The sequence below is a fragment of the Haemaphysalis longicornis genome, unplaced genomic scaffold (genome assembly GCF_048455015.1).
Source record: "Haemaphysalis longicornis isolate Haplotype H1 unplaced genomic scaffold, Haemaphysalis longicornis Haplotype H1 scaffold_1, whole genome shotgun sequence".
Taxonomy (NCBI): domain Eukaryota; kingdom Metazoa; phylum Arthropoda; class Arachnida; order Ixodida; family Ixodidae; genus Haemaphysalis; species Haemaphysalis longicornis.
This window is the reverse complement of record NW_027526203.1, coordinates 199,398,958-199,425,058: the sequence shown is the minus strand read 5'-3', so window position 1 is coordinate 199,425,058 and position 26,101 is coordinate 199,398,958. Positions and strand designations below refer to the sequence as shown.

The 26,101-nt window shown below is 51.1% G+C and overlaps 1 protein-coding gene across 1 annotated transcript in view; it reads left to right on the top strand.

Annotated features, from left to right (window-relative positions):
- Window positions 1-26,101, top strand: part of LOC144141166 (uncharacterized) — a 204,317-nt gene that overhangs the window by 147,383 nt on the left and 30,833 nt on the right. Inside the window, 3 exon segments of the mRNA XM_077672720.1 lie at window positions 3,794-3,978; window positions 3,981-4,018; window positions 10,297-10,634. Coding sequence (XP_077528846.1) covers window positions 3,794-3,978; window positions 3,981-4,018; window positions 10,297-10,634 — 561 coding nt within the window.

Below are 26,101 nucleotides of genomic sequence, written 5' to 3'. Positions count from 1 at the left end.
ATCATAAAAGGGGATGCAGCTAATGGCTGTTTGAAGCCGTTCAGCATGTTTTTGGAGGACCTTACTGCAGTCGCCGACGGAGTGTTCGGACGCCCTATTTTCCGGACCTGCCTGAATATATGGCACTGTCACGCGCTTCATAAAGTCAAACACCGACCAAAATTTCCGATGTTCGAAATCCTTCTCGTTCAATATTCCGGATTTTTTTTTTTTTTCAGTCGCGATTGAAAAGTTACCGGAATCGCAAATATCGCGCCATTTTGTTTTGCGTATCGCCAGCTGGTCTCGCATACAGCCGCAACAGCAGCCACCGCTTGCTGCCCCTACCGGTGATACGTATGCAGAAAGGAAGTCAGTCATGTCGCCACGGTGCCGTTTAGTCGCGTATTGTCGGTTGTGCTATTTGCGTCGCCGCTTCAACAACCGGTCGTGGTTTCATCGCCAGTTGTTACCGATCGCGCAGAGACACATTAGGCAGTTTTAGCATATCGTTACCGTGTTTACGTTACCGTTTACCGTGTTTGCGGGAGTAGACAGTGCAGCGCGAGAGTTACCGCGAACGGTAACTTACCGGCACAGGATTCACCGTCGCCAGCGCTTCCAGTAACACGGGAAACGGCAACGCAAACACGGTAACAGTTTTAGCATATCGTTACCGTGTTTGCGTTACCGTTTCCCGTGTTACCGGAAGCGCTGGCGACGGTGAAGCCTGTGCCGGTAAGTTACCGTTCGCGGTAACTCTCGCGCTGCGCAGTCTACTCCCGCAAACACGGTAAACGGTAACGTAAACACGGTAACGATATGCTAAAACTGCCTATTGACGGGTTTTTCAACCCGCTCGGTAAATAAGATGGCTTTTTTGAGGACATTCGTTCTTTCGGACTGCCCGATTTTTCGAAAGCAACCTCGGCCCCTTGAGGAAAATCGGTCGGCGACTGTGTCTTCCTCTATCGGGCATTGTTAGCTCCGGTGCATGACGGTCATTCTCATTCGCCGCCGGTCCTCGCCTCCTCTTGCGCTTCGCGCCCGCTGCTTTCAACAATAATATGTATCGGCAGTGTGCTGGTCCATGACATGACAAACACGCGTACAAGCCGTGGCGGCAATCGATCCTTAGAGGCAGAGGCAGCTGGCGAGTCGCGCTTCGTCTTGTCGTCTCCAATGCAACGTCGTCAGCGTGCCGAAAGCATCTCTCTCCACTCTGGAAAGCAGCTGTCTCCACGCACTCTCCCCACTCACTCCGTCATTGTGAGCTCTTTGTATCACTCGCTCTGTTGACAGAGCGACGTGAAAATTTTGCCGACCTGCTCCATCTATTGCTCACGCATTAAAGCCCCACTTTAGACCATTTCTGTCTGTGCCACCGAGCAGGGATTTCCAGGGAACACGCGGCGACTTCTTCAACGTGTTCCGTGGAAACTCGTCGCCTGAGCCATTTCTGACTGACTGGATCATCAAATCTGACTGAATAACTTCTCCTTTCTCTGTCGCTTCCATCCCCGTTTCTCTTCGTCGAATCTTTCCTCGTATTATTGTCTAGCCCAGGCCTCCACTCTGTCGCGTGATCGCGTGGCTTAAAACGACGTGCATCATTTTCGCAGGCAGTGCACCAACCACACTGCGCAAGTTGTCACGAAAGTGGGGAGCAGTTTTATTCAACCGGCTACCCCCCTGTCGCTCGGAACAGACGCTATATTATGTTCGCTGCCAAGTGCATCGAAGGCCTGTTCGTGACAGTGTGATTGTCAAGTCGCGATTTTGTTTATCTTGTCCCACGATTTAGTTGTGTCGATATCCATTGAAGAGCGTTTCAAAGCTTGTCTGATCTCTTTACGGCGTGTGCCTACCTCATGCTCCGCCCTTTTTTTTTTTTTAGTTTGCTCGCATTATTTTTAAATGCTTGCAACTCTTGATGGTCACACTTTGGTCGAATACGAAAATGTCATTAATTAAAGGGGCTAGGCCTTAGATGTTTTGTTATCAGACTCCTTTCCTTACATTGCCCCCCAAAGATGTCTTCCCAGCTGAATATCTGTATATACTGAAGCCGACTTTAAGGAGGCTCGGTATGGCCTTCATGGGGATACATGGAGTCATATGGTGGGGTTTAAAAAAGTGCTCTAGGGCATTTTTACTTTGGTATCAGACGGCTCATGTGGCGCGAGAAAAATGTCTTCCCAGGCATGCATTCATGTGCAATAGTGAAGCAGACTAAAAGGACTCGGTGTACATCAAAGGGGCGTAAAGGTTCAACCACATAGACGCGACATCGGCGGCACCGCGCCGACACTCAGGAGAGTGGGAGTAACCGCATAAGACCGGCGAAGTCACAGGTCAGCCGCTGCGTCGACGTACGTTGGTGGACACATTTATATGAACTCTGCCATCCCTTTCAAGTTATTCTTGATGGTTTATAAGAAGTTATTTTCGATCGTTTAAATGCAATAATCAGGACCCTAGATTTGACACAAAAAAATACACTAGCCTAACTTTATTCATTGATAAGGATGCCTGCGGGACAAATTTTAAATGCTGCAAAATGTATTTCATCGTCAAACCTGAACAAGCCCGTTTTATTCCCTCAGTGCAGAGTAGCAAACCAGGCTTTACACCTGCTTAACCTCCCGGCACCTTTTCCTCCGCTTGTCTTTCTCCGCGAGATCCCATGTATCCGTATAGAGCGTTATGCATCGTGGCCCTTAAAAGTCCGCTGCACTACTATACATGCACTGCTGTGAAGATCGGGGTTAATGTACTAGGTACTAGGGCCTTTTAATGTCGCTTTCTTGTGTGGCGAAAGTGGGACAAATTATTCGTTACGAACGGACAGAGGGGTTCCTTCCTTGAATCCACATAGAAGCGCTTCCACATTTAAAAGGTTCTATTGCGACGAGCAAACCACCGAGTTCCGTTTCGTGCTGATGACAGCTTTCACGGGGCTTCCAGGCACGGAGCCAAGAGAACGTTCATAAGCGCCGCTCTTGGGCTTTTTCGATGCCCGATTACACTCACTCATTCTGGAAGCGCTGCGACGTGCACAAGAGTGTGGAACCTCGGCGTCACACTTTATCCTCCTTAAGGAGAGAGAGAGAGAGAGAGAGAGAGAGAGAGAGAGAGAGAGAGAGAGAGAGAGAGAGAGAGAGAGAGAGAGAGAGAGAGAGAGAGAGAGAGAGAGAGAGAGAGAGAGAGAGAGAGAGAGAGAGAGAGAGAGAGAGCACTCTTTAATGTGGGCTGGAGAGGTCAGCTCTGCTAACGGCAGTGCTTGCTACGCCAGACGCGGATGATTACAATGCAGTGAGGTAGCTACTCAAGTGAGCAGCGTTATTGTCGCATAGCTGACTGTACTGGCTAGGGTTCGGTGCTAAGAATTCACCGGGGCATTTCTCACCGACGGTTTTGGTGGCCGCGAAGCTCTTATGGCTCGTGGAGAGCTTTCACTTCTTGTGTCTGTTCTGAGAAGACGCGCAGTGTGTAGCTGAATATTTCCTCTCCTGACAGTTTCTTGTCGGAGTAATTGTGTTGAGCGGTGACAATCGCAGATTTACCGAAACAATCACCGCGCATTTTAACAATGTACTCGAATGCAACCGCGACCACGTACAACTCCTCTGCCAGGCGTAAGATGGCCGAGTTCATAGAAGACTTTATTACTTGGGTCCGCGCATGCCTGACCTTGCCTGTGAAGCTGTGTCTGTGAAGCAGTTTCACTTGCCGTGGTTTAAGATCCCTGTCATGCCTGGAAGGATGAGAGAGAGAGACCGAGACACGGTTTTTCTTCCTTCCCGCCTTGCAGGCGGGACCCGGTGGTGGCATGGCCGGAGCAGGCCGGCTGCAGCAGCGGCAGCAGCAGCAGCAGCAGCAGCAGCGTCATGTGGGGCGGCCAGCCTAGCGGCCCCGGGGCAGCCGGCCGCTGGGACACCGCGGGCGGCGGCGCCGTGGTCGAGGCGCTCAAGGCGGCCGCCGCCGCCGGAGGCCCCCGCCGGACCCCCCTCCACCGCAGCAACCACCACCGCAAGGGGTGCGCACGTCCTCTGCCCTGCCGTCTCTAGCGCTGCCCCCTGTGTCTTCTTCCACACTGTCGCATGCGAGACCAGCTCGGCAACGCTCTACTGGAAGTTGTAATTTGGAACTGAATTTAAGCGCGCCGTAATGGTTGACTTCGGAAAAGAGTTCTTTAAATGAATTGAGGTTTTCGTTGGTGGTCTTGTGGGTGCTTAGATGTCATGGTTTCAACTGCGCAGAAGCAGACACTGGACGAAAGTGAAGAACAGACGGGACCGCAGCGCTGACTGTTGTGATTAGTCTGCACTGTGGTCTTGTCAGTTTTTCGCTTTCGTTTTCAGTCTCTTCTCTTGCGCAGTTGCAATCATTATGTCTTTAAATGGAATCCGAAGACACCATGCAACGCCGGCTTGTGTAAAAAAATACGTGGTTCGTACCTAACTAAAGCGTTGTTAGGCAGGAATTGACGCTACCGTTACGGAGGAACTTCCCATTCTAAAAGACAAATTTCAGATTACCCGGTTGCGTCGTAACCCTTATTGGGCGCCGAAATTCTCTTGTCGCGGGCCTCTTGGGCAGTAGACAATAAAGATAAGTATGTATGCTTACTATGGGGGGAAAGCAGTGTGGCAGGAACCAAAAATCGGTCGACGGGCGTTTGACATCACAAAGCCCCACTGAAACGCCTCGTCCCAGTACCGTGCTTGCGAAAGGTGGTGAACCTCAAGCTTATGTTACATTTGATCAGACCTGGTCAACCAGAGCCCATCTGAACCTCCAATGTTCCAACCAGGAAACTGGCGACCCGAGTTTCTGGTTTCGAGTGTGACACGGCGCCGCTGGACTAGAATAAGTGCCGCCGTTAAGCCAACTGGAACGAAAATTTACCTGCCCCAAATTCTGTTTCAACGTGTGGTATACACCACTAAAGTCTGTTGTTACCTATTTTTAAACTCTACATTCTCGCAGTATTTTATTAAAACCGTTTGAAAACACGCCGCACCAGCCGAGGCAGCACCTAGCGGAGTGTCGCCACAACTAATCTCCACTGCGGCGAACATCCGGATGGGACGTTAGTAAGGACTCCCGATGCTTCCGATCGTCTCTGTTCAGTAGCCTAAACTTTTACGTGAGGCCTCGCGCGAATGAGCAGCGTAATAGTGCCTTTTGTATGAATAATTGCTTTCACGCGTTTGCGAAATGCGAGAAGTTGAAGACACTCTTGGTTACCGAGACAAAGAGCAAATTTGAAGGGTGTCGGGACCGGTCGACGCGAGGCGATACGCCGTGGGCGAGCGAGTACGGCCATGGCCGCTCGATGAAAGGGAGGTCGTGGTACGGTAGTTGCACAACGGCTGATTCCGTGCTCGCGACGGTGGAAGCAGGCTCTCGTTCGACTGAACTAGTACGCGAGACGCGAGTACGGCCGACGCGAGGCGATACGCTGTCGGCGCGGCTGGTCAGCGCTTCGGCGCGCGAACGAGTACGGCAGCTGTGCGGCCCCACTACATGCTCGGGGCCGCGCGGTTCTACGGGTGCGCGATACGCGAGAACGGCCGACGCGAAACAATAGGTTGCATTCACTGGCGCGGCGCGCATGCCGGCAACCATGTGCGTCGTCTTAGCAACGCGGACGCGCGGGCTTGGACATGGCGACGCACGCTTAAAGTGTCCCAGCTAGTTCAAAAGCATTACCTCGACTTAACTACTGTTTCGCGCAGCGTCCTACAGCTTACCTGTCGCAAGACACGAGTGAAGTCGTTGGCACAGGTCAGCTCATTGACTGGTGCTGTTTTGATATCAGCCACTTATTGCTCGCCTGTCGGCGAGCGCTATCTCTTTCGGTCGCTTACCCATAGATATCGCTAGTCTCCCAGCTAACAACGCGCGCAGCAACGTCATCCCGCACTGCTACGTTGCTGCCGTATCTCAACCGGCGCTTCGCGTGAGCATTCACAATTTTTTCGGAACCATTATTTGGCTTTTGTACTTAACGACTCTGCCGTGGGCAAGGTGCGGGCGCGCATGTGTGGATCTCCGTGCTGCGAACACGGAGCGACCGCGGCGCCATTCTCCAGTTGTGATGAGTTCTCAAGGGCAAGTATAGCATCACCACGCAATGTCACTGCTATTGTTCATATCTGTTAACTTCGACGTCACGGCCGAGAGTCATGAACGGCGCAGACGTTCGGACTCCGGAGCCTGTTTTTTTTTTTTTTTGTGAGAGGCGTACGCGTGCGGAGACACGGTAGGCATGGCCATGGCGGTTTTCAATCAGGGTTCGCACAGGTCCTTGAAAACCTTGAATTCAGAAGTGTCAATTTCAAGGCCTGGAAAGTCCTGGAATTTTTAAATGGTCCTTGAATATCCTTGATTTTTATGGAGAGAATCAATGGCCCTGTCTTTTCACAAGAATTTAAAGCGTTTGTCGTGGATTTTAGGTGTTAACAAATCTAAAGAAACATTGTAGCAATCAAGCTTCAGTGTATTGCTTGAAATTTCAAAAAGTTTTGTGGATTTTCATTATTACGAGGCAACATTGGAAGCAAGCTTTTTTGAATCCAATCCATGTCACAATACAATTCAGTGAAAGCCAGCTTCTGTTCTCTGTCTTGCATCTTCCAAGTCTGTGGACGTTTGCTCATTGCATGTTTGCTGTGCCTCATACGCTCCATCTGTGTTTGCTTTTACGTGCAAATGGCGGACGTGTACATAGTTCGTCCTGCCTTAGAGCAACACTTGCTGATTCAGTTTCAATTGATACTCTTGCTGACAAAGCAGGACATGCAGGCAATAATTAACGAAGTCTTGAAATCAAACAGCCTGAGCAAAACAACATGAAAAAAACCCCTCTAAATACCAACCATGAAATAAAAAATAAAGCTGGGGGAACATTCACGCACCTGTTAGTGGCTATATAAATGTGCAATATTGTGCTTAGGTATTGTGCAATAATAAACTTTTGCATTGTGTTGAAAAAGCTATAGATAATCTCAGATAAAACATTAGATGGGGACCTTGAAGATGTGTTTTCTGGTCCTTGAAAGTCCTTGAAAACCCTTGAATTTTTGCTTTTGAAGCCTGTGCGAACCCTGTCAATGTTGCCAAGAGAATTAATCGGCCGCTAAACTTTTATGTCAGTACCATCAGGGTTGCCAGGTCCTCAGAAGGAAAAGTAGCCGGGAAATTGCCGGAAGTAGTCCAGAATATCGCCACTTAAAAGGGAATGTTTGAAAAGGAGCCAGAAAAGTCTCCATTTTCAGCAAGGCGATGCTAGTAAGCACTTCTTGATTAGCTTGAAAAACTGAAGAAATTACGAGAAGTAGACAACCGTATAACAATTTTTATTCGTTTCCTGTGGTGCGAAAAAGCGACAGCGGTTGACTACTGTCTACAAAAAAAAAAACTAAAATATGCAAGTTTAGGTGAAGCATTCAAAGAATAAGAAAAACTTTAAACGGGCGTTCGCTGCACACCATACTTTACCACTTTCGCTTCCTCTTTACATTCCCGTGCCTATTATACATTGGCATACACACTTCCCACAACTATGCATGAAATCTCAAGCTCTCGTTAACTACTGAAGCATTACACTTTAACCGACGGCGTTGCTTGAAGACTTTGACGCTATTCATACGACATCATCATCAGCCTGTCTACACCCACAGCAGGGCAAAGGCCTCTCCCACATATCTCCAATTATCCCGGTCCTGTGCTAACTGCGACCAATTTATCCTCGAAAACTTCTTGATCTCATCTGCCCACCTAACTTTGTGCCGCTCTCTGTCACGCTTGCTTTCTCTGGGGATCCACTGTGTTACCCTTAAAGCGGGGGGACACATGTCCGTCAATATATCTAGCAGGTTGAATGCGCGTGGGAGCGGCGACGCGGTAGGTCATCCGGCAGCCAAACCGGTTCTCGGGACCGAGACGCGCGCGAGGGCGCGTCCCTTTCCGCTCATGTATTCGACCAACACCACCTAGTCTAGGTGGCGTTGGTTTGACCCTTTAAGCGGGGCACACATGACCGGAGAGCGAGGTGTATCCGCACACGTCTTCGCACTCTGGAAACCCGTCCGACGGCGGTCAGGAGCACGCATGAAAGCTACAGGACCAGTTTTGAAGAGGGAAAAAACGCGCGCGGGAACGCGCCACTTTCCGCGCATCTGGGACGTGCGGAAAGCGACGCGTTCCCGCGTGCGTTTTTTCCCACTCCCAAACCGGTCCTGTGGCCTTCATGCGGGTTCCTAGCCGCCGTCGGACGGGTTTCCAGAGTGCGAAGACGTGTGCGGATACGCGTGCCTCTCTGCACATGTGTCACGGGTCGAACACATGTGCGGAGAGGGATGCGTATCCGCACGCGTGTTCGCGCTGTGGAAACCGGTCCGGCGATGGCCAGAAACCCGCATGAAGGCTGCAGGGCCGGTTTTGGAGAGGAAAAAAAAACAAAAAAAAAAACAAAAAAAAAAACGCGCGGGAACGCGTCGCTCTTCGCACGTGTCCCCCGCTTTAGTAGCGTGACAGTAGAGAGTTTTAGTACAGCGTTTGTTGCCTTTGCGTACGCTAAACGCTAAATTTTTGCGTCCCGCTACGTAAACACCGCGAGCGGAGTTTTAGTAGAGCGTCTCATCAGTTTTGCGTAGCGGCACGCTAATGCATACGGCGCCATCTGTCTAATGTTTTGCGAAATGACTCGCCGGCTGATCTGCGAGCGGAGTGCTGGTGTGCTTGGAGATTTTACGACTATCCAAATAATTGTAAACAAACGCTTTCCCGTTAGTATTGAATGCAACACGGCCACAGCATGGCATGAATATTCTCTTACCTGAGTAAGTTCCGTAAAGACACCGTTGAAGTCCCGCGGAACTTCTTTCGTGCAATCGCACAGAACGCCCTGAACCGAATGCCCGGGTTTGACGCATACATTTTATTCAACTTTAAAACAATCCAGAGAGGCGTTTCGAACGAACACAACGTCACGACATGCGTTGCAAGTCTGAACTGCAATCGACCGGCGATCGGTTGCCTCCTCCTGCCCGTCGTAAATCCGGCACTCACCTCGCGCGCGGTTTGCGGCGTGGAACAGCAAGTCACTTAACTCTGGCACTCAAGCCGAGAGTGCTTTTAGCCACGCACACTGTACATACCGGATGCGAGGTTGAGTCGAACGTCGCTCGAGAAAGATAATCCAGAGCATGGGAAGCACTGTCCACCCGCAGAAACACAACGTCGCATTTCATCGCGAACGCGCCCACTACACACACACACACACACACACACACACACACACACACGCACACACACACACACACACACACACACACACACACACACGCACACACACACACACACACACACACACACACACACACACACACACACACACACACACACACACACTCTCTCACACACACACACACACACACACACACACACCGCTTCGGTCGCTGGCCTGGCTACAAAGCTTCGTTCGGGCAGTCAGCGATGTCACGACGATACGGAGCTGCGCGAGGAGCGATGTGCTAAGCACTCGACGTATTTAAAAACACAGGGGCAAAGAACTTGGTTCATCAGGAGCAAATTACTGTCGACAGAAAAGCGGAATCGCGGATGCTTGCCGGGCTACTTGCCGCCATGTTGGAAACGCAAGCGGCCTCACGTACGCACGCTATTTCGCTGAAATAGCGTCCGTCCGCAAAACGCAGAAGCGGCTTAACGTACGGCGCATACGCAGTGAGAACGACGCAAAGAAATAGCGTTCGCAAACTGTTTGGGGTATGGTTGCGTACGTTATTCTAAAACTCTCTAGTAGCTCCTAACGTCAAGCCAACACCATACCCACTCTCCTCGTTTGCGGTGCTCTTGGGGCGGCGCCGCCGTCGCACAGTGGCAGGTTTAGTGGACGTCGCGTGATGGCGCTACTAACGTCAGGCCAGCACATAGTTTGAACGCGAGATCTCTAGCGGACCAACCGCGCTATGATTATTACGCCATATAATTAGCCATCAGGAATGCTTCCATATGACCCTTTCTGTGAACCTGTACCATCATTGACCCTTCATTGGGAGGATAAGTCCTTTATTATTGGCGCAGGCATATATTCTTGCTGCGTGTCTTTAGCCGAAATTCTGCCTTGCCGGCCTGCGCATGTGACGGTGTGGGAGAACAAGGAGCATGCCATGCTGTCTGGATGAAGATGGCACATTCATGACGGTGGCCGCGGCACCGCACGTATACTCGGCGGCCGTCGAGGCTTCTCGAGGAGTCTAGCTGAGGGCACCCGCCTGCGCGCAGGTGGCGGGTTCTGCGGCTGGTCAGGGCGTGCCGGGGTCGGCGTGCGGCGGCGGGCCCCCGTGCGGCCCCCCGTGCGGCGCACCCCAGGGGCCGGCCGGGGACGTGGGCCAGCAGCACCCGCTCTACCAGCAGCAGCAGAGCGCCTACGAGGACGCCCAGGGCCGCTGCTGCGCCGGCTGCGGGGCCAAGATCCTCGACCGGTACCTGCTGCATGCCCTCGACCGCTACTGGCACAACGGCTGCCTCAAGTGCTCCTGCTGCCAGGCCACGCTGGCCGACATCGGCGCCTCCTGCTTCGCCAAGGCCGGCATGATCCTCTGCCGCAACGACTACATCAGGTACTACTCCCTCTGCTGGCGAGCCTTGATAGCTGAGCCGCATTTGTGTTCGCATCCATTCTAGGCTTGCCCTCGCCTTGCCTACGGTCCCTCCTTCATATATTATTATCTAAGCAATATCCAGGAACCTCTTCTTTTGCCAGAATGTTGCCTTTGGGGCGACATATTTACCTGGCTGTATTGCAGCATGTTTGGCAGTATTGGCGTGTGCGCTGAGCACTTTAGTTTGAAAAAAATATAGCTAAGGGCCCTGCAGCTACCATTCCGAAATCTGCCACCATCAAAGGAATCATAAATAGGGGCACGAGGGATGAGTACTTCACCGGTAGGGAAGCATTTATGCTAGTGGCAGCGAAGGAAATACTGATAGCTTCCAGCAGAAACCCCTTGTAATGCTGTATGGGTTCGCTCTTAGGATGAACTACCGGCTGGTACGTAATACCCACTACAGCCAGATTCCCCTATATAGGAGTGGGTGTGAGCAGAAAATGTAGCATAGATATTTATTTTAGTAGTCCCACTTAGCGACGCCTAAAGTTCTGTTTAGGCATTTGAAGATATTAGGAACGCACCTTTTTAACTGTACGATTGCTACGCTACACCCCCCGAAATTTTTGCACGCGCGCCCGCACGGGCTGGACGACTAAAAGTCCATTCACAAGTTTTAAAGACCAACAGCAATCAAAATTCCGACCTCTTGTAAGCCTTATTTTCCTATATTCTGCCTAAAAAGACTGAAATATACAAAATGTGACAGCTGAAATACGCGTATGCACGGCGCAAATGGCCATCAAAAATCGGCGCTTTGGAAGCCAAAATTGAAAAGAGCCCGGCCATTACGACCAAGCTCAAGTGACATTGCAGCCGGCGAGCGGCCATGCCAGCCGGCCGGGCAAACCTGCGCGCAACCGCTCCGCGCTCGCAGCAGCCCTAGGAGAAGCGCGCCCTGCGGAGGTCGACCGTTTCTCTTGGCTAGCCGGAGGACCAAGCACCCGGCCGGCCGCAATGTCCCTTCCGCTTCCACGGCCGGACTGGAGCAGCGGCGAGCGCGCACTTTCATACGGCCTGCGCACCCAAGAAGGAACCAATACAGCAGATTCTTTACAGTGGGGGCGCTTCGAACCAACCCTCTGCCCTTCCAACCCGCCTTTCTGTTAGTCGACGCATCGCCTCTGGCCGAGCAGCTGTGTGTTTTTGACAGTGCGCTTCGCTGCCGGCGGGCCGCTCAGCCCGACCGGAGCATGAATAGCAGAATCACGTTTAGCTAAGCGATAACCCTATCTCCCTCGACGGGAAATCATTCGCGTCACTGGTCGTGCCCTGTGCCTGTGCAAACCAAGACATCATCCGAAAGGAAAAATAAAAAATAAGAAATGATATTTCAGTCACGGAAAGTGCCGTGTTTATTTGCCTGTCTCACCATTTTCATATAATACAGTCGCTGATAAGATATGAAGGCCTCGCGTATTTTTCTTCATGTGCCCCGAGTTAAAATGTTTCTTTCAATTTTTTGATTAGGCGCTTCCGAGTGATAATGTTAGGCTGTTTGACCAAATTAGACCGAAAATTCAGAAGGGGGGAGGAGTCGCCTATTTTAATGACGCACATGTAAATTTACACGGAGAGGTATCGCGTGTATACACGGCAGGGCTAGAGCTGTGGCAAGGGCGCGCGCGCCGCCGCTCTACCTACCCCGCGCGTGCTGTAGGTCAACCGGCGAGGGTTGGTCCGCAGCGACACGAACTAGCGGCGGTCAAAGGTGGGAACTATACCCGAAGCGCAGGCCGTATGAAAGTGCGCGCCCGCCGCTCCTCCAGCCCGGCCGTGCCGCTTCACGGCTATTTGAGCGATCCGCCGGCAGGTGCAGCGTCGTCTGCGACGGAGCTATTTTAAACGTTTCCAACTGATAACAAGAACAAGGCATTTCACGGGGCTACCACTCATGTCCCAGTCGGTTTGGTGGTGCCTACTGTACGTTCAAACGAAATTTCGCTGAGGTAGAATTTCGGTACCTTGTCCTTTAAAGAAGTGATATTGTGGGCTCTACAGCAAAGCATTCTGTCTTGTTCTCGGGCGTCGTATTGACAATACTGGCCGCCTAGAAGCTCCCCACGTGCGCGTCCTTTTTGTTTTGTTCTAGAATCACAGAAATGATACACATTGTGGTAGCCTAAACCGACCTAAAATACCAAACTATCCTTATCTCTGCAAAGAATGTGCAGATTTTACCTAAGAGAACAGGTTGCAATTAAAAAAATGGCCTCATTGCGAAAAAAACTAGACCCAGTGGATCTCGAACGCAGGCTGTTAGCCCTGTACCCCTAGACTACCTAGACTGTACCCCTAGACTACCGAGGTCGAGCAGCGGAGCTGTATTAGCAGTTGCTCAAGAGAATAGAAGCAGTGTTCCAAGTGAACCAGTGGATGGCGCTAGTAGAGGTGCGTCAAGGCGGCGACGTTCATCAATGTGCCGTCGTCAGGTATCACCGCCACATGAGTTGCGACAGCACGTGCTTGCATATAATTGTGCCATTGCTGTTTTGAGAAACTAAGTGCGTTGCCACAACCATTAGTCCCTTACTGGAGTGAATGCGAGGGGACGAACGCTTACTCCCCCAACCGTTCTGTTCATGGTCGTCTGTGCGAGAGAAATGATAGGAGGACAGGGCTCATGGTCCCGCGCAGACGAAACAAATTGCGGCGCTGCTGAGTTGAAATTCAACTAGCGTTGGTAGATGGGACTGGGAAATGCAGCCAAGTCTTAGGGCTGTTGAGGCATTGTTATTGCTTTTGTACGAAATGCATTTATGCCCCGCTAATAAAAGCTAACAGCAAAGCGCTTACAATTTGCCGTTGTTGTCGTTGATGTTTGTCGCCAGTACAAACATGTGTATTCAATTCACTACACTTGATGAGTGAGGTTAGCGATTTTTTTACTAATACCTGCCTCACTTTGTCATGCATGGGCGTGGAGCCTTTCATTTGCCTGTACTATTGCTGGCGAGATTTAGGTGCGTGACACTTCATATTAACGTGAACAAGTGGCGTTTGTCTATCGCACATCGCCGCTCCGTGCCACGAGCCGCCTCTTCACTTAGAAAACGCGCTTCCTTGTTATTTTTAAAATTAAAGTTTGTTCCTATGCCACCATATAAAAGGCAGATCGCGAGCATAGCAGCGACGCCATTAGAGGGGGGAGTAACCGCTCGGCTTTTTGTCCTCCCGTTGCTCTCCAAATCGGCATGGACGAACATTTACTCCGCGAATTATGCGCACGGCACGCACGCTCCCACAGTTACTCCTCTTGAGCAGCAACGGTCGCTCGCGGGGACTAACAGTTGTAGTTACTCCTTTTTTCGTCCTTTTTGCCTAAGAGTGTAGGTTAGCATTTTATGGAGATCAAACGCGATGCAAACAGCGTGGGTGCTTTAAAGGGACACTGAAGTGATATGTAAACATTGCGGGATTACTAGCGCAAATTGTAGTCCGGAGTCCCCAGGCCATGTTTCGACCACTCTAGGCGCGTTTACGCGATTTTATTTAGTAGAAAAACTAATTCGAAAACGCTGTCCTCCTCTCTTTACGCTCGCCCATTTTCTGTGGCGTTTTCGTGTGACGTCAGGAGGGGATGAGCTGGCAATTGGCTGCGCCACGGCTGCGCTACTGCACGGCTCCCCGGCCGACAGAGTCAGTCGGCCCAGCGTTTCGTCCGCCGGCCGCCGGCGGGTCGTCGCAATCAAGGAGGTTAAAAAAAAATTGCTTGGTCGCAATTCGTTCGCTTAATCCGTTCGCTTAATTCGCTTAATTAATCCGGAGCCCTCCACTACGGCGCGCCTCATCGCCTGCGTTGCGTCGGCGCGTTAAACCCTACAATCAATCAATCAATCAATCAATCAATCAATCAATCAATCAATTCGTTCGCTTAGTTGAAACGAAGCCAGGACACGTTTGTGAATGGAAGAATGTGCCTTTCTTTACTTGGTTTGTTTGTACACTGTATCTAGCTCCAAGTCAAGGTCGCTTCACACAAGCGCTGCACATGCGACGCTTCGCTGACTGGTACGCCAGTAGGAAAATATAAGGCCTCTTGAAGGCGGGAGAAGAGTCAGCGAAGTCAATATAGGTACTAAGCAAATAAAATCAACTGATATTTTTACCGTACAGCGTAAAACTAGGGCGCGGGAAGCACTTTTTTGCGCTGGGCGAACAAGCACAGCGGTCAGCAGCACGACTACGCATCTGCGAACGCTTTTCCGTCTACGAAATGCAATTGCTAGACGTGAGCTACTGTGGAAACTCGGGTGACGCTTACTGCACGATCGCAGTACAACAAATAGTCACCTAAGCGGCTTGAAATGCCAAAACTAAATAAAAGTGTAAACCGGTTGTACCATATATACCCTATATTAGCAAGGCATTCGCGTCCCGCTCCGTGGCCTAGCGGTCTGGGGCGCTCGGAATTCACCGCAAATGTTTTGCGAGTCATGAGTTCGAATCCCCGCGGGTACGTGCTTTTTTTTTTTTGTAAGTTAACTTTTTTGTTTTCCGCCGATGTTTTCTATATTGAGTTCACCTTTTTTGGGGCCGCAACGTTCATGGCTACACGAACTGGTTCACAAAACGCGCGCAGGCTGGCACTGGCGCGCTAGCGAGTTCTCGTTGGCGTGCTGTTGCCATAAGCACCGACTGCTTGCAGGCAGTGGGCACAGGCCAGAATGAACAGACCCTTGGCCTGGTGCGAACATGCTTTTTACGATACAGGCATGAGGGAGGCAAGCTCCAAATATGGGGGGAAAAGCGCATGACATTTGGGCGTCTGCGGGTACGCGGAGGGCGTTCATGCACTGCGTAGGTCTCGGCTAGTGAATGCTACGACTACAAGCCGTCCTGGGAGGCTTATCTTGTGCATTTTACAGCCGACAACATGGCAGAAGCGCGGTACGATGATTACTGAGATATTGAGAATGCCCATCCAACAAAGCCATTGGTTATGTTTTACAGAACCGAAACCGAAACTTGTGTGATTGCTAACCTTGGGCATCGTCCAATCACGGCGCCCCTCCTCTCAACGTCACAGCCTTAGTTGGTGCGGCCGCCGCAAACCGCGCATGGTAGTTTTTCTTCTTTCGCGCTTTGTAAAATAATTACCGATTTGTCAACCGGATAAACGATGAAAAGTGTGCTAATTTGAGCCAGTCTACGCAGTGCAAGCAAAAATGGGAGCTTGACAAATTCACTTCAGTGTCCCTTTAAATTCGATGGGCTGTCTGCGTTGGACATATGCGCGCCATAACCCTTCATTGTCAGCGTCGCGTGGCATAGATAAGTATAGGCCAAAAGAAATTGGAATATTCTCTTTGCATTAATATACATATGTTGTCTCAATACGTTAGGCAGGCGTAACGTTGAACCTTACGACGTGTCAAGCTAGCAACGCCAAACTCATTGTACAGGGGGGATTGAAAGGAATAGGAACAAAGTAGGGCTAAGCATCTGACGAAAAGGCGCCTCAAAATAATTTACCGGCGTCGTTTCTTGATCAAACACTTCTCCTAAGAGTAGGCTACACTCTCAAGATATCAGTAAGAACGGCGCATTTGTGCAGTTTACAGAAGTTACAGACATGCGGTACAACATACGTCGGAGGCTGTCTGTTTTCGTATTCGTATTTCTTTTAATCCTCCCTGTACGTGAACCTGCGGGTACTGGTTGACGGCGTTGGAGCTCAAAGCATAACGTTAGGCCTAACTTCGGGCCGGCACATACCCGCTTCCGCATCGCCAAGGGAAGAGGACGTTTAGCGAAAGCGTACTTTGCTACTCGCCTTATTGCTACTTTTGTAAATAGCATATGCAATTGCCCACGTAGGCCTTAGTACGTCTATAACGCGCGTTTCTACGTCGACGGCCACAGCGCGTTCACTAGGTCCCACCTTTAGTCGACTAGGGCCATCCATCTGTCGTGGCGTTGGGGATGCGTGGTCGACTCTCATTCCAAAGGCCCTGGGTTCGATTCCCATCCAGACCCGCGTTTACTCAATTTAAGTTTCAACCCAGCTGCTTTGCATTTGTTGTCTTTCCGGCGTCGGCCATTTCGTGAGCCGTTTCCGGTTACGACGGCGCAAGGCGCCCTTGATTGTCGATCTGTCGAGTAAACAACCTTTTGCATTAACATCAGCCCGCTTTATGTTTACCTGTGTTGCGCCGCATCAACTGATTGATACCATTCGTTTTCGCTCATTTAAAGAGCGGTCTTTTGTCCCATTAAGGAAGCAGTTGATGTAACAAAACATAAATACACTGTCTATACGTATTTCTGTACACCTGTAGTATGAGGGCGTTTGTAGGATAGTTACATGATCGTTTTGAGCATTAGAACATGTCAGATAGACATTTTCATACAGCTGCATTTAAAACAGGTAGACAAATGTTCAATTCAGTGAACCTCGTTCCAAGTATAGCCAATGTTGCGACCGCGAAGGCCGACCGGAGCCGAGCTCCGTCGCCTCCGACATACGTGTAGTAGCGTGGTGTGAAGCGAGCGGCCAGCCGCTGTTGCAGCCGTGAAGAAGTCCAGAAGCCGTAGGCTAACGTAACTGTTTACTTCATAGCGAGAGGTGAGCTGAAGCCAAAGAACAACGCCCCGACGGGCGAGGTAACAGTACAGGACTCGAGCAGAGTGACAGCAATGATTCACTGCTCAAACAGGAATGAGTTATAGCGCTTGAGGGGCTCGTATTAATACCCAAAAGCGCCAACGGTCAAAACAAGCGTTCCCTCTAGATTGTGCACATGCCACGAACGTCACAGAAACACACAACACTCTTTCCAGAGTTCGTGAGCAGTCGGTAGCAGCGGCGGACGCTGAGGTGCGTCCGCCACGCAACTTGTTCCATATTCTTTCTATCGTTCGCTTTCCAGGGAGCTTCTTAACGCACTTACTTATGATTTTACCGCGCACGTTTCGAGCATACGCCCCGCGTGTGCAGCCGAAACGGTTGCAGATTGTTAGGCAAAACTGAATGCCGCCACAACGCCCGAAGCAGGTATTTACGCGATTCTTCTGTAAAGGCTTAAACATCCCCAAACCTCGACTCGATATCTCTGATAGGATAGTATGGGAAGCGGTGTACTGAAAATAGTTTCGGTGTTTTAACCTGGTTAAGTACTGCGAAGCAACGAAACGAAGAAAAAAAAACAGAGCTCCCGCGTAACTGCGTAGGTGGCTCCCAGCGATACCTTTGGAGCGAGCCCCTTCGTAGTAGCTTCGCGTTTTTTAAATCGGCATCGTTGCTTAGCGTCGCTTTCGGCCCTTCGCAGTTTGCCGTGTCGCAGAATCTAACGTCGGGTGTGGTGCAGCCGTGCCGCGTACAGTGGAGCCTCAGTGAAAGGCGAACTGAACAGTGTGAACCGAAATGTACTAATTCAACAGATTGGTAATTTCATTTGTAATACTTGTGTCATTTGGGGATTTTTGTTTTAGTTTGGTGCGCTTTGTTTTTTGTTCTGTTTTTGCAAACAAATCCTTGTTGAGGTTCAAAGAACGCGGAAGCAAATGCATTACTTCGAGGGGGCATTTGTATCCTGTTTCCTTGTAACGAGAGACTAGTCCCGCGCGGTGCGTTATTCGAGGCCGAAAAGGAGGCATATACCTGCCCGAGTCTACAAGTGTGCAATGTTTGGGCTTCTGAAGCCCTTATATGAGCAGTGACACGAAATTTCAAAGCTTAGATAACTATGTAAAATGCTTCCTTTTTATCAGGAGATATCTCCCAGCAAGTTTCAGCAGTAACCGTTCAGTATAACATATTTGACATCCATTTTAATCTTTGCCCACACGAGGGAACCCAGAGCGGGCCGACATGGCATCATCTGCTCCTTGCCCCAAACCACGACCATGCCCCAAACTGCCGACGTCGGGGCTCCCGTGACGTAGCTACCCGCGCGCCGGCTGCGGTTGGCGCGCGCTGCTACGCCGTGTTACCCCCCCCCTTCTAGCCACCATAGCCGTGTGTAATACGTCATAGTTTTGGGACTGACGTCATGCTGCCCGTGCGCGTGGGGATGGTGAAGACCTCGGCCAGTCTGGGCGCGCGCGCATCCAGACCGTCAGCAGTATGACAAGAATGGCGACGTCACGGGCGCCCCCCTATCTTGGCGGCCGCTGGGCGTTCGTTTTGTCGAAACAGAACCTGACATGAATAAATGAATGTTTACGCTGCGATCGACCGTCTAATGTGCCATTCTATGTTTCGTGTGCTAATAGGCACCCGTAGCATGCAGACAAAATAAAAGTTTGGATCAGTAAAAAGACTGCTTTGTCCCGATGGCACTGACACCAATTTTATCGCAAACTTCAAACAAATAGCGGAGTTATTAGGGAAAGCAGATGCAGCAAGGGCGACTCCCTGTCCTCTTTCGGGCGATTTCTCATCGGTTAATGGAATCTTGTTTGTGCGATTGGCGGCCGCCAACTTAAGCCACCGCCAAGAAACATGACTGCGCAATTGTAGTGGGGCCTCTAGTGTCGTTTGATTGCATTGCATAACATTACTTGAATGCTAACGTGCGGTTAGCACGCTGAAGACTATGCCGTTAGTGCCGGCCCATATTACGTCACTCCTGACCATTACGCGTTACTGTAGCGCGAAATTTGAAAGGTTTTTGCGCTTCTCTGTTAAAAAACCTGTTTCGTGGCTGAACTGAGCCAAGTTGCATTTTGTCTTCATGGCCCCTTCCAGGCAGTGAACTTCGCTCCCTCTAGCTACTTTATTTTAGTGCGAATGCACTCTTCGCCAGCCTCTTCGGTTTCGCGCGTAATTGTACGACCCTGTTTCGTGAAGCCTGCCGTATTTTTTCGGTTTATAGGTCGCGCGCACAAGGGTTGATGCGAATCAGGAGGGGCCTACGCATGTACGCGACGGCCAGAGTTTACGCTTGGCGTCATTCTGTGAGACAAGTGGCGTCAACCGGTATCCGCAGCTCGACGTGCAACTTGGCATGTTGTTAGCATCGGCGTTAACGTTACCTAACGTTAAGCCTAAACGTAGGAGCTTAGGCCTAACGTCACGCTTTGAGGTCTAACGTCGTCAACCGCAACGTAATGGATAAAGTGCCCATTGTACTTTACGCCGTGGGTACCGTTTGGCGACATAGTAAAACCTCAAAACGTGGGTATACCGTTGTCCTAAGCCTGGCGAATAGCCGACATCGTCTTGTGTGATTCTAGCAAAGTGTTACATAACCACAGAGTAGTACGTGCCTGCAGCACGATGTTTTATACGGCGGAATTCCGTTGGTTGGCGCGAATAAACGATGTGTAATTTTTTGTTTCCGCGATGAATCCCGGTGGATATAATGACCTAAATCTAGAAAGCCTTCAGTAGCTTCCGGCCAGCTATTCCAGTGGCATAATTTACGCAGTCCTATATAGGTCCCCAAGCCGCCTTGAATCCTCCCCATTAACGCCGTTCTCGGCGTGGAATCCGGCGAAAAAGTTTGTCTATGGGGCCCCGCCCGCCTTCTCGCATATTTGTAGCTGCGTACGGACCGCAGCCATTAAAGCGAAACTAAACTGCGCTTGCCAACTTTCCGCTGCTTGGTGGCGCGACGCGCCGCCGGTGCCCATTTTTGCTCGCCCTTTTTGGCCTCCGCTGGAGAAACGGACGCCTGGCGCGCGCGGACGGAGGAGAGTAAAAAAGGCAATCTCATTTCCTAGAGTGGCCCGGCTTAATGCCTGCAAGCGACGCGCACGTTCGGCGCACGGTTCGGAGGGCGGGCGTGGGTGGATAGAAAGGCCGCGGAGAAATAGCGAAATGAAAACTGCGGGGTAAAGTTGAAGGCCTTTGCACGGAGTAGGAAAAGAGAGAGAGAGAGAGTAAACTTTAGGCGGCCCCTTGCCTTACAATTCGTCTCGGCGGTGCGCGGCGCTTGGCTGTCGTGGAGAGTTATGTCTACGACCGAACACCGGGGCCTCCTCCTAACGGACCGCCGCTCGAGGTGCGCGCTGCGAAATGAGGTGAGACTCAGCGCCACAGCGATTATGCCGCGCCGAGCTCAGGTCTGCAAGAGCACTCTCTCTCCCCATCCCAGAAGCTGTTGCTTTGTCAGCAGCAAGTTGACTGTGGGCTACACAACATGGGTGCTTGCGCGCAGTGGCCGCGGCGTTCTAAGCGGAAATGCGACTAGCTTAGGCTTAATATTCAACTTCAACGCTTGCAGTGAGCCAAGCGAGTTTCTTTTTGTATTCGTGGAACGTGTTGACCGCATATAATTTAAAGTTACTCCATGTAGTTTTGGGGGGCCTCCTTTGTTGATCTCGTTCGCACCATTGCGGGTGCCGCTAAGTTTACACAGAGTATCGAGTCTGGCAAAGTAAGCGGTGGTGCGGGAGAGAATGTACATACGAAAAAGAACAAGTTCAGCACAGCTTGGTTGCCTGCATTGAGAGGCTAACCCGTTTGGGCGGGTCTGTTTTAAGTTTCAACGCACTGAAATCGATGTTCAGTGCGTCTTTTTTCCTGTTGCGGTTACTCTACTCTGGAAGCTTAATGTTACTGTACTGATCATGCACCTTGCAAGGTGTTCTTTCCGGGCGTGCTTACCCCTTTACACGCACAAACAAAGGGGAAAAGAGTTTGACCCAGTTCCTCCCAGTATGAAATCTGCTGACGCAGTGAAACTGTGGTTCTCTTGTGTCGGCTCGAACTTCAGCACGTGCTCGCCCAAGAACGGCAGCGCCGTCGCCGCGCAAATTTTACGGTTCTCACAAGGAATTGGCAGCTGAACGTCAGCGAGCGAGCGACCAAACGAACGAACTAGCCAGCGAACGTAAAGGCGCGGTCACACTAGCCGGACCATCGACCGATTTGGTCGGCCAACACCGTGTCGGCGAGCTGTCGGCGGCCATGTCACACCGCGCCGACGCCGACCGTTGGCCAACCGTCTGCGTCGGCGAGAAATCGGCGGGGCGTCGGTGTCTGCGCGATGTCGGCCGACGCGCTTGTCACACCACGCCGACGGCCGCGCGACGACCCACTCCGCCGACTTGCCTCTCCGCCGGGGATCTCCTTCTTTCTCTAGTCAAACTTGGAGTATCGTGTCACCGCTGCCGCAACTGAAGCTGTTCGTGCGTACTGGCGTGTGTGCTGCTTGTACTGTGTGTACTCCTCAACTTTTTGTTAGATCACGGACAAAGAAGAAAAAAGAGCTGTGTTCGCTGCTGCCGCGGCAGTAATAATACCGATGTTATGGATGAACCCCCGGCGAAAAGACCTCTGTAGCACGTAAAATATGTATATAAATTAGTGCGTACGTCAGCGGAAATTTAACCTTCTCTAGTAGAGAAGGCCTTACAGAAGACCCGCATTTTCGTGAAACAAGGTGCAAGGAAATAGAAATTAATGGTTGTGGCTCCAGACGCCACTCACGGTTTCGAAGGAAATTTTTCATTGCAAAGGTAGTTGCTTCTCAAAATCACGCCGAAAATGATTCACAAATTGGGTACGCTAACCATGGGAATTTTTTTTTTTTTTTTGCAATAGTATGCCCTTTGGCATAAAGTCTTAGAGGTACAAGTTGGCACCCGTTTCCCGGAGGAAATCCAGAAGACAGCGGTGGTGGGGCCCCCACAGCTATCGTTGGAGATCAGGGGGTCTCCCAGGATGCAGGCCTGTGCCGCGAAGGAGTCTGGATCTCGCTGCACTCAGGGAAGGGCACGTCCATAGCAGGTGGTTGGTGTCTGCGTCTTCGGCAGGAACCGTACAGAAGGGGCAGGTGTTGGTAAACGGGGCATGGTATCGTAGTGGCCACGCCCGGGTTACCGCAGGAGATAGGGCCACCCCAACTCGAAGTCTACGCAGCAGGACCTCCTCCCAGCGAGCGAGCTGGAAGGTCTGTTCCACACGGTGGGATGAGAGCGCGTGTGGCGCGACGCAGATCTTCCTTTAGTTGGACAAATTGTTCATGTGGGTCCGTTGTCAGCAAGGGCAGCGGTCGTGGAACCGAGGAGAGGTGACAGGAAGTATCCGCCGCAATATGCGCACACCGGCGGGAATATGCGCACCCGCAACGTTGACCACGCGCGCGCGACGCGCGAGACCACTGCGCCACCGCACAAATGCTGCCGCCCTGCGAAATAGCGTGGGTACTAGATGGAGGTCTATCCTTCCGTGTCATACGTCGGTGTTTACTAGCTGGTTTACAGAATTCCTGGCTGGTAAACCGAAATTTCTTCAATAGCGCTTGCACAGCAAGGTTCCCCGAAGCCCCCACAATAGCTTATCGCCATCAACTCCGCTGCTTCGCGAAAGCGCTCGCAAAAATATGTGTGCCCGGCTGCGACTGCGATTTCCCACTGCGGGGATAGTGCTTGCCGTACTTTGGTTTTACGTTTTACGTTAAAAACCTTGGCCAATATTGATCCCTTATTACCTAAATTGCCCTACGTAACTCTTCTTCTGCACGAAACTGGCCTTTTATTTTCTACAGGCGAGCCGATCGCACACGTATGTGTAGTTATTAGCTCCGGGGTAGCGGCGTCGCCGAAGAGCACGGCCGAAGCGTCGAAAGCCAAAATACGGATTGCATTAGCGCTAGTGTTGAGTTGTATGGTCCTCATGGACCTTACTGAGTTTATTACACTCCAGAAACTATCAAAATAGAGCCGCATTCATTGCGGCACGAATGTTGTCGGGGAGCAGTTTTCGCTTCTCGATCGATTCCCGGCGACCGGTTTTGTTGGCGTCTTCGGTCGGCGAGCCAGTCACACTGCGCGGACTTTCCATCGGCCGACGTGTTTGTGTCGCCGTCGGCGTAGTATGACAGCGCGGTCGGGCAACTCGGCAGTTGGCCGATGGTTTGGCGACTCGTCGGCGTCGCCGTCGAGTCGGCCTAGTGTGACCGCGCCTTAATCGGCAGCAAAATGTCAGTGACGGGAAACTGCCTCCCCTCTCCCTCCCCTGGCGGGAGGGAGAGGAACCCGCCCCTGCGATGCCGCTGCGCCCTCTATCGGTGGGCTTGGAAACCGGTTTCTGCGTGGCCGTCGGCGCTGCTGCTACTCCTGCGTAACGCACGACCTCAGCAGATTGCGAAAAGTCTCGACCTGGAACAGCCCCACTGTTTTAAAAAATGCCGCCATGGGACTGCGATAGCCGAGAACGCATGCTAGCACATTCTTCACTTTTGCAGCTTTAGCTGCGCGCGACGAACTCAAGCACCGCCGTGCCAGATGGCACGCAGCAGCTGACTATGATGAGCAGAGCAGTAAACGCTGAGCGGCCTTCTTGACGCGTAGGACAGGAAACACGCGTCCTCCCGTCCATCTTAGCTAGCCGCGATCGGGCCGATGCCACCGGAATCTGTAGGTACACTCTTAGGCAAAAAGGACTAAAATAGGGACTAAAATACAGCCGTTAGTCTTCGCGGGCGACCGTTCATCTTCAAGGGGAGTATCTGTGGCAGAGTACGTGCCGTGTGCATAAATACGGACTAACTGTTCGTCCCCGCCGATCTATAAGGAGTAACGGGAAGACGAAACGCATGCAGTTAGTCTCTTTGCTGCGTCGTTAATCCCCTAATGGCGTCGTCGTTGCCCTTTCGCGCATATGTCTGCGAACAGTTTTATATTTCCAAAACGCAAGCCATTGCAGTCACTGGGTGCTTTAGGTGGTGCCACGGGAGAAAATATTGATGTTAGTTATAATAAAATCGCCTAGGGTTAGTAGAGTGGCGGATAATGGCAAGGAGCGCCGAAGCGCGGTTGCCATACGCTTCTCGGCGAGGTTATGTTGATACGCTGTGTTGCATACGATTTGTGCGGGGTAATAACGGCCAATGAAAGCTTTCAAGCGCCTTAACAGTAACGCAAAAATTAGTGACAATAGCAGAAGTGGATTCCTGAGCGTAATGAATATGTATATGTTCAACAGACGAGAAAAAACGCATGTTGCTGATGACAACTGCAAAACAAAAATGCTCGCTACAGGTAAGCGTCTCAAAGTTATCTTTTACACTCGGTACATAATTGCCTTGGGCACCAAAGCTATGACAATGCTGCAACTGCTGTAAAACCCGCTTGCATTTCCCAGTCGCAATCGTCTAGCGACGCGAATTTGAAGAATTCAGGCTAAGCAACACCGAATTCGCTTTCGCCGATGCAGGAAAATATGGCATGTTTCCTTATTCTGACACACACACAGACGACACCTTTCACATACGTTACATAGAGCACTTAACATATGTATCGAACACTAAGAAAGCACTTAGCTTGCGCTAATTTGTGCGGAAACAAATGAGTCGTCCGATCGCCCAGCTACCTATCTCAACTAGGCGACGATGAGTTGATTGTTATTTACGAGAAAAACTATGGTTGTGAAGCTCTACTTCGAATCGAACTGAGCAATAGACCCTAAACCTAGCAAAGCGCTAAGCGCAAGGCGCAAAACGCGGTCACGTTCGCTTGCACAGATAGAAATTCAGGCACCAGTTGCAATGGATCTGTTGCGTTATGCACAGAACTACACACTGTACACTTGAATATTATCTACTGCGGCTTCCACCCGGCGGCGTGGTCTAGCGGATAGCGCGTCGGGTTCCTTGTGTATATTTCCTGGCGTCAGAGGTTCGATCGATCCCTGCCGGTGCTGGCGATTTTTTTTTTTTTCTGCAGTTTACGCAGTTCGTCGTTGGGGAGTATCGGAACGGACCATCCGGGTGGGGGACTAACCGTTCGTCCCCTCGCAGTTAGTCCCCAAAGGGACTAATGATTGTGGAAGAGGCCGTTAGTCCCCAAAAGGACGAACTTTTAGTCCTTTTTGCCTAAGAGTGTATGGCAAGCACACCTGCCCTATCGGCGAGCAGCGCGCATCCACCGCGTCTTCGCGTCGATTCTCCGCATTTCGCTCCGCCGACTCCGGCGCCGGGTGCGCGGGATAGGGAGCCGTATACATAAAGCACGTGTCCGGAAATGTGCGTTCGCACTTCGTTATAAAACGAGCGAGGCTGAAGTCGTCGCCACTGAGAACCCCAAAATGAGTTAAGCATGGTCTGGCCAGTACACATCGGCAATTGCTTGAAAGCGCCGAAGGAATTCGCAAGCTGTGGTACTCTAAGCAGGGTATATTTAAACCTCGGGTGTTTCTTTCACGTGTGTTGGATTTTGTGGAGCACACACATTTCCTTTTCCCGTTTCCGTCATTGTAACTGCCGCTGAAGGCCTGCGTCGAGTTACTGCTGTGCTGCTCTTCGGTGCGAAAGCATACTAAACTAGCAAGCTGGATTTCATTTCTATGTTAAGGCTCTTCAGTAACAAACGCAAGAAGGACCGGAGTACTGTCATTTGCGAAGCCGATGCCTTTTATGCCACGCCGGCTGGTTCTCTATTAGTAAACCGTTGGGCGTAATGTATGCGCATGGCGTGTTGCTACTTACACCGCTGCCTGGCCTCTTGCGCAACTACGCCCCAATGGG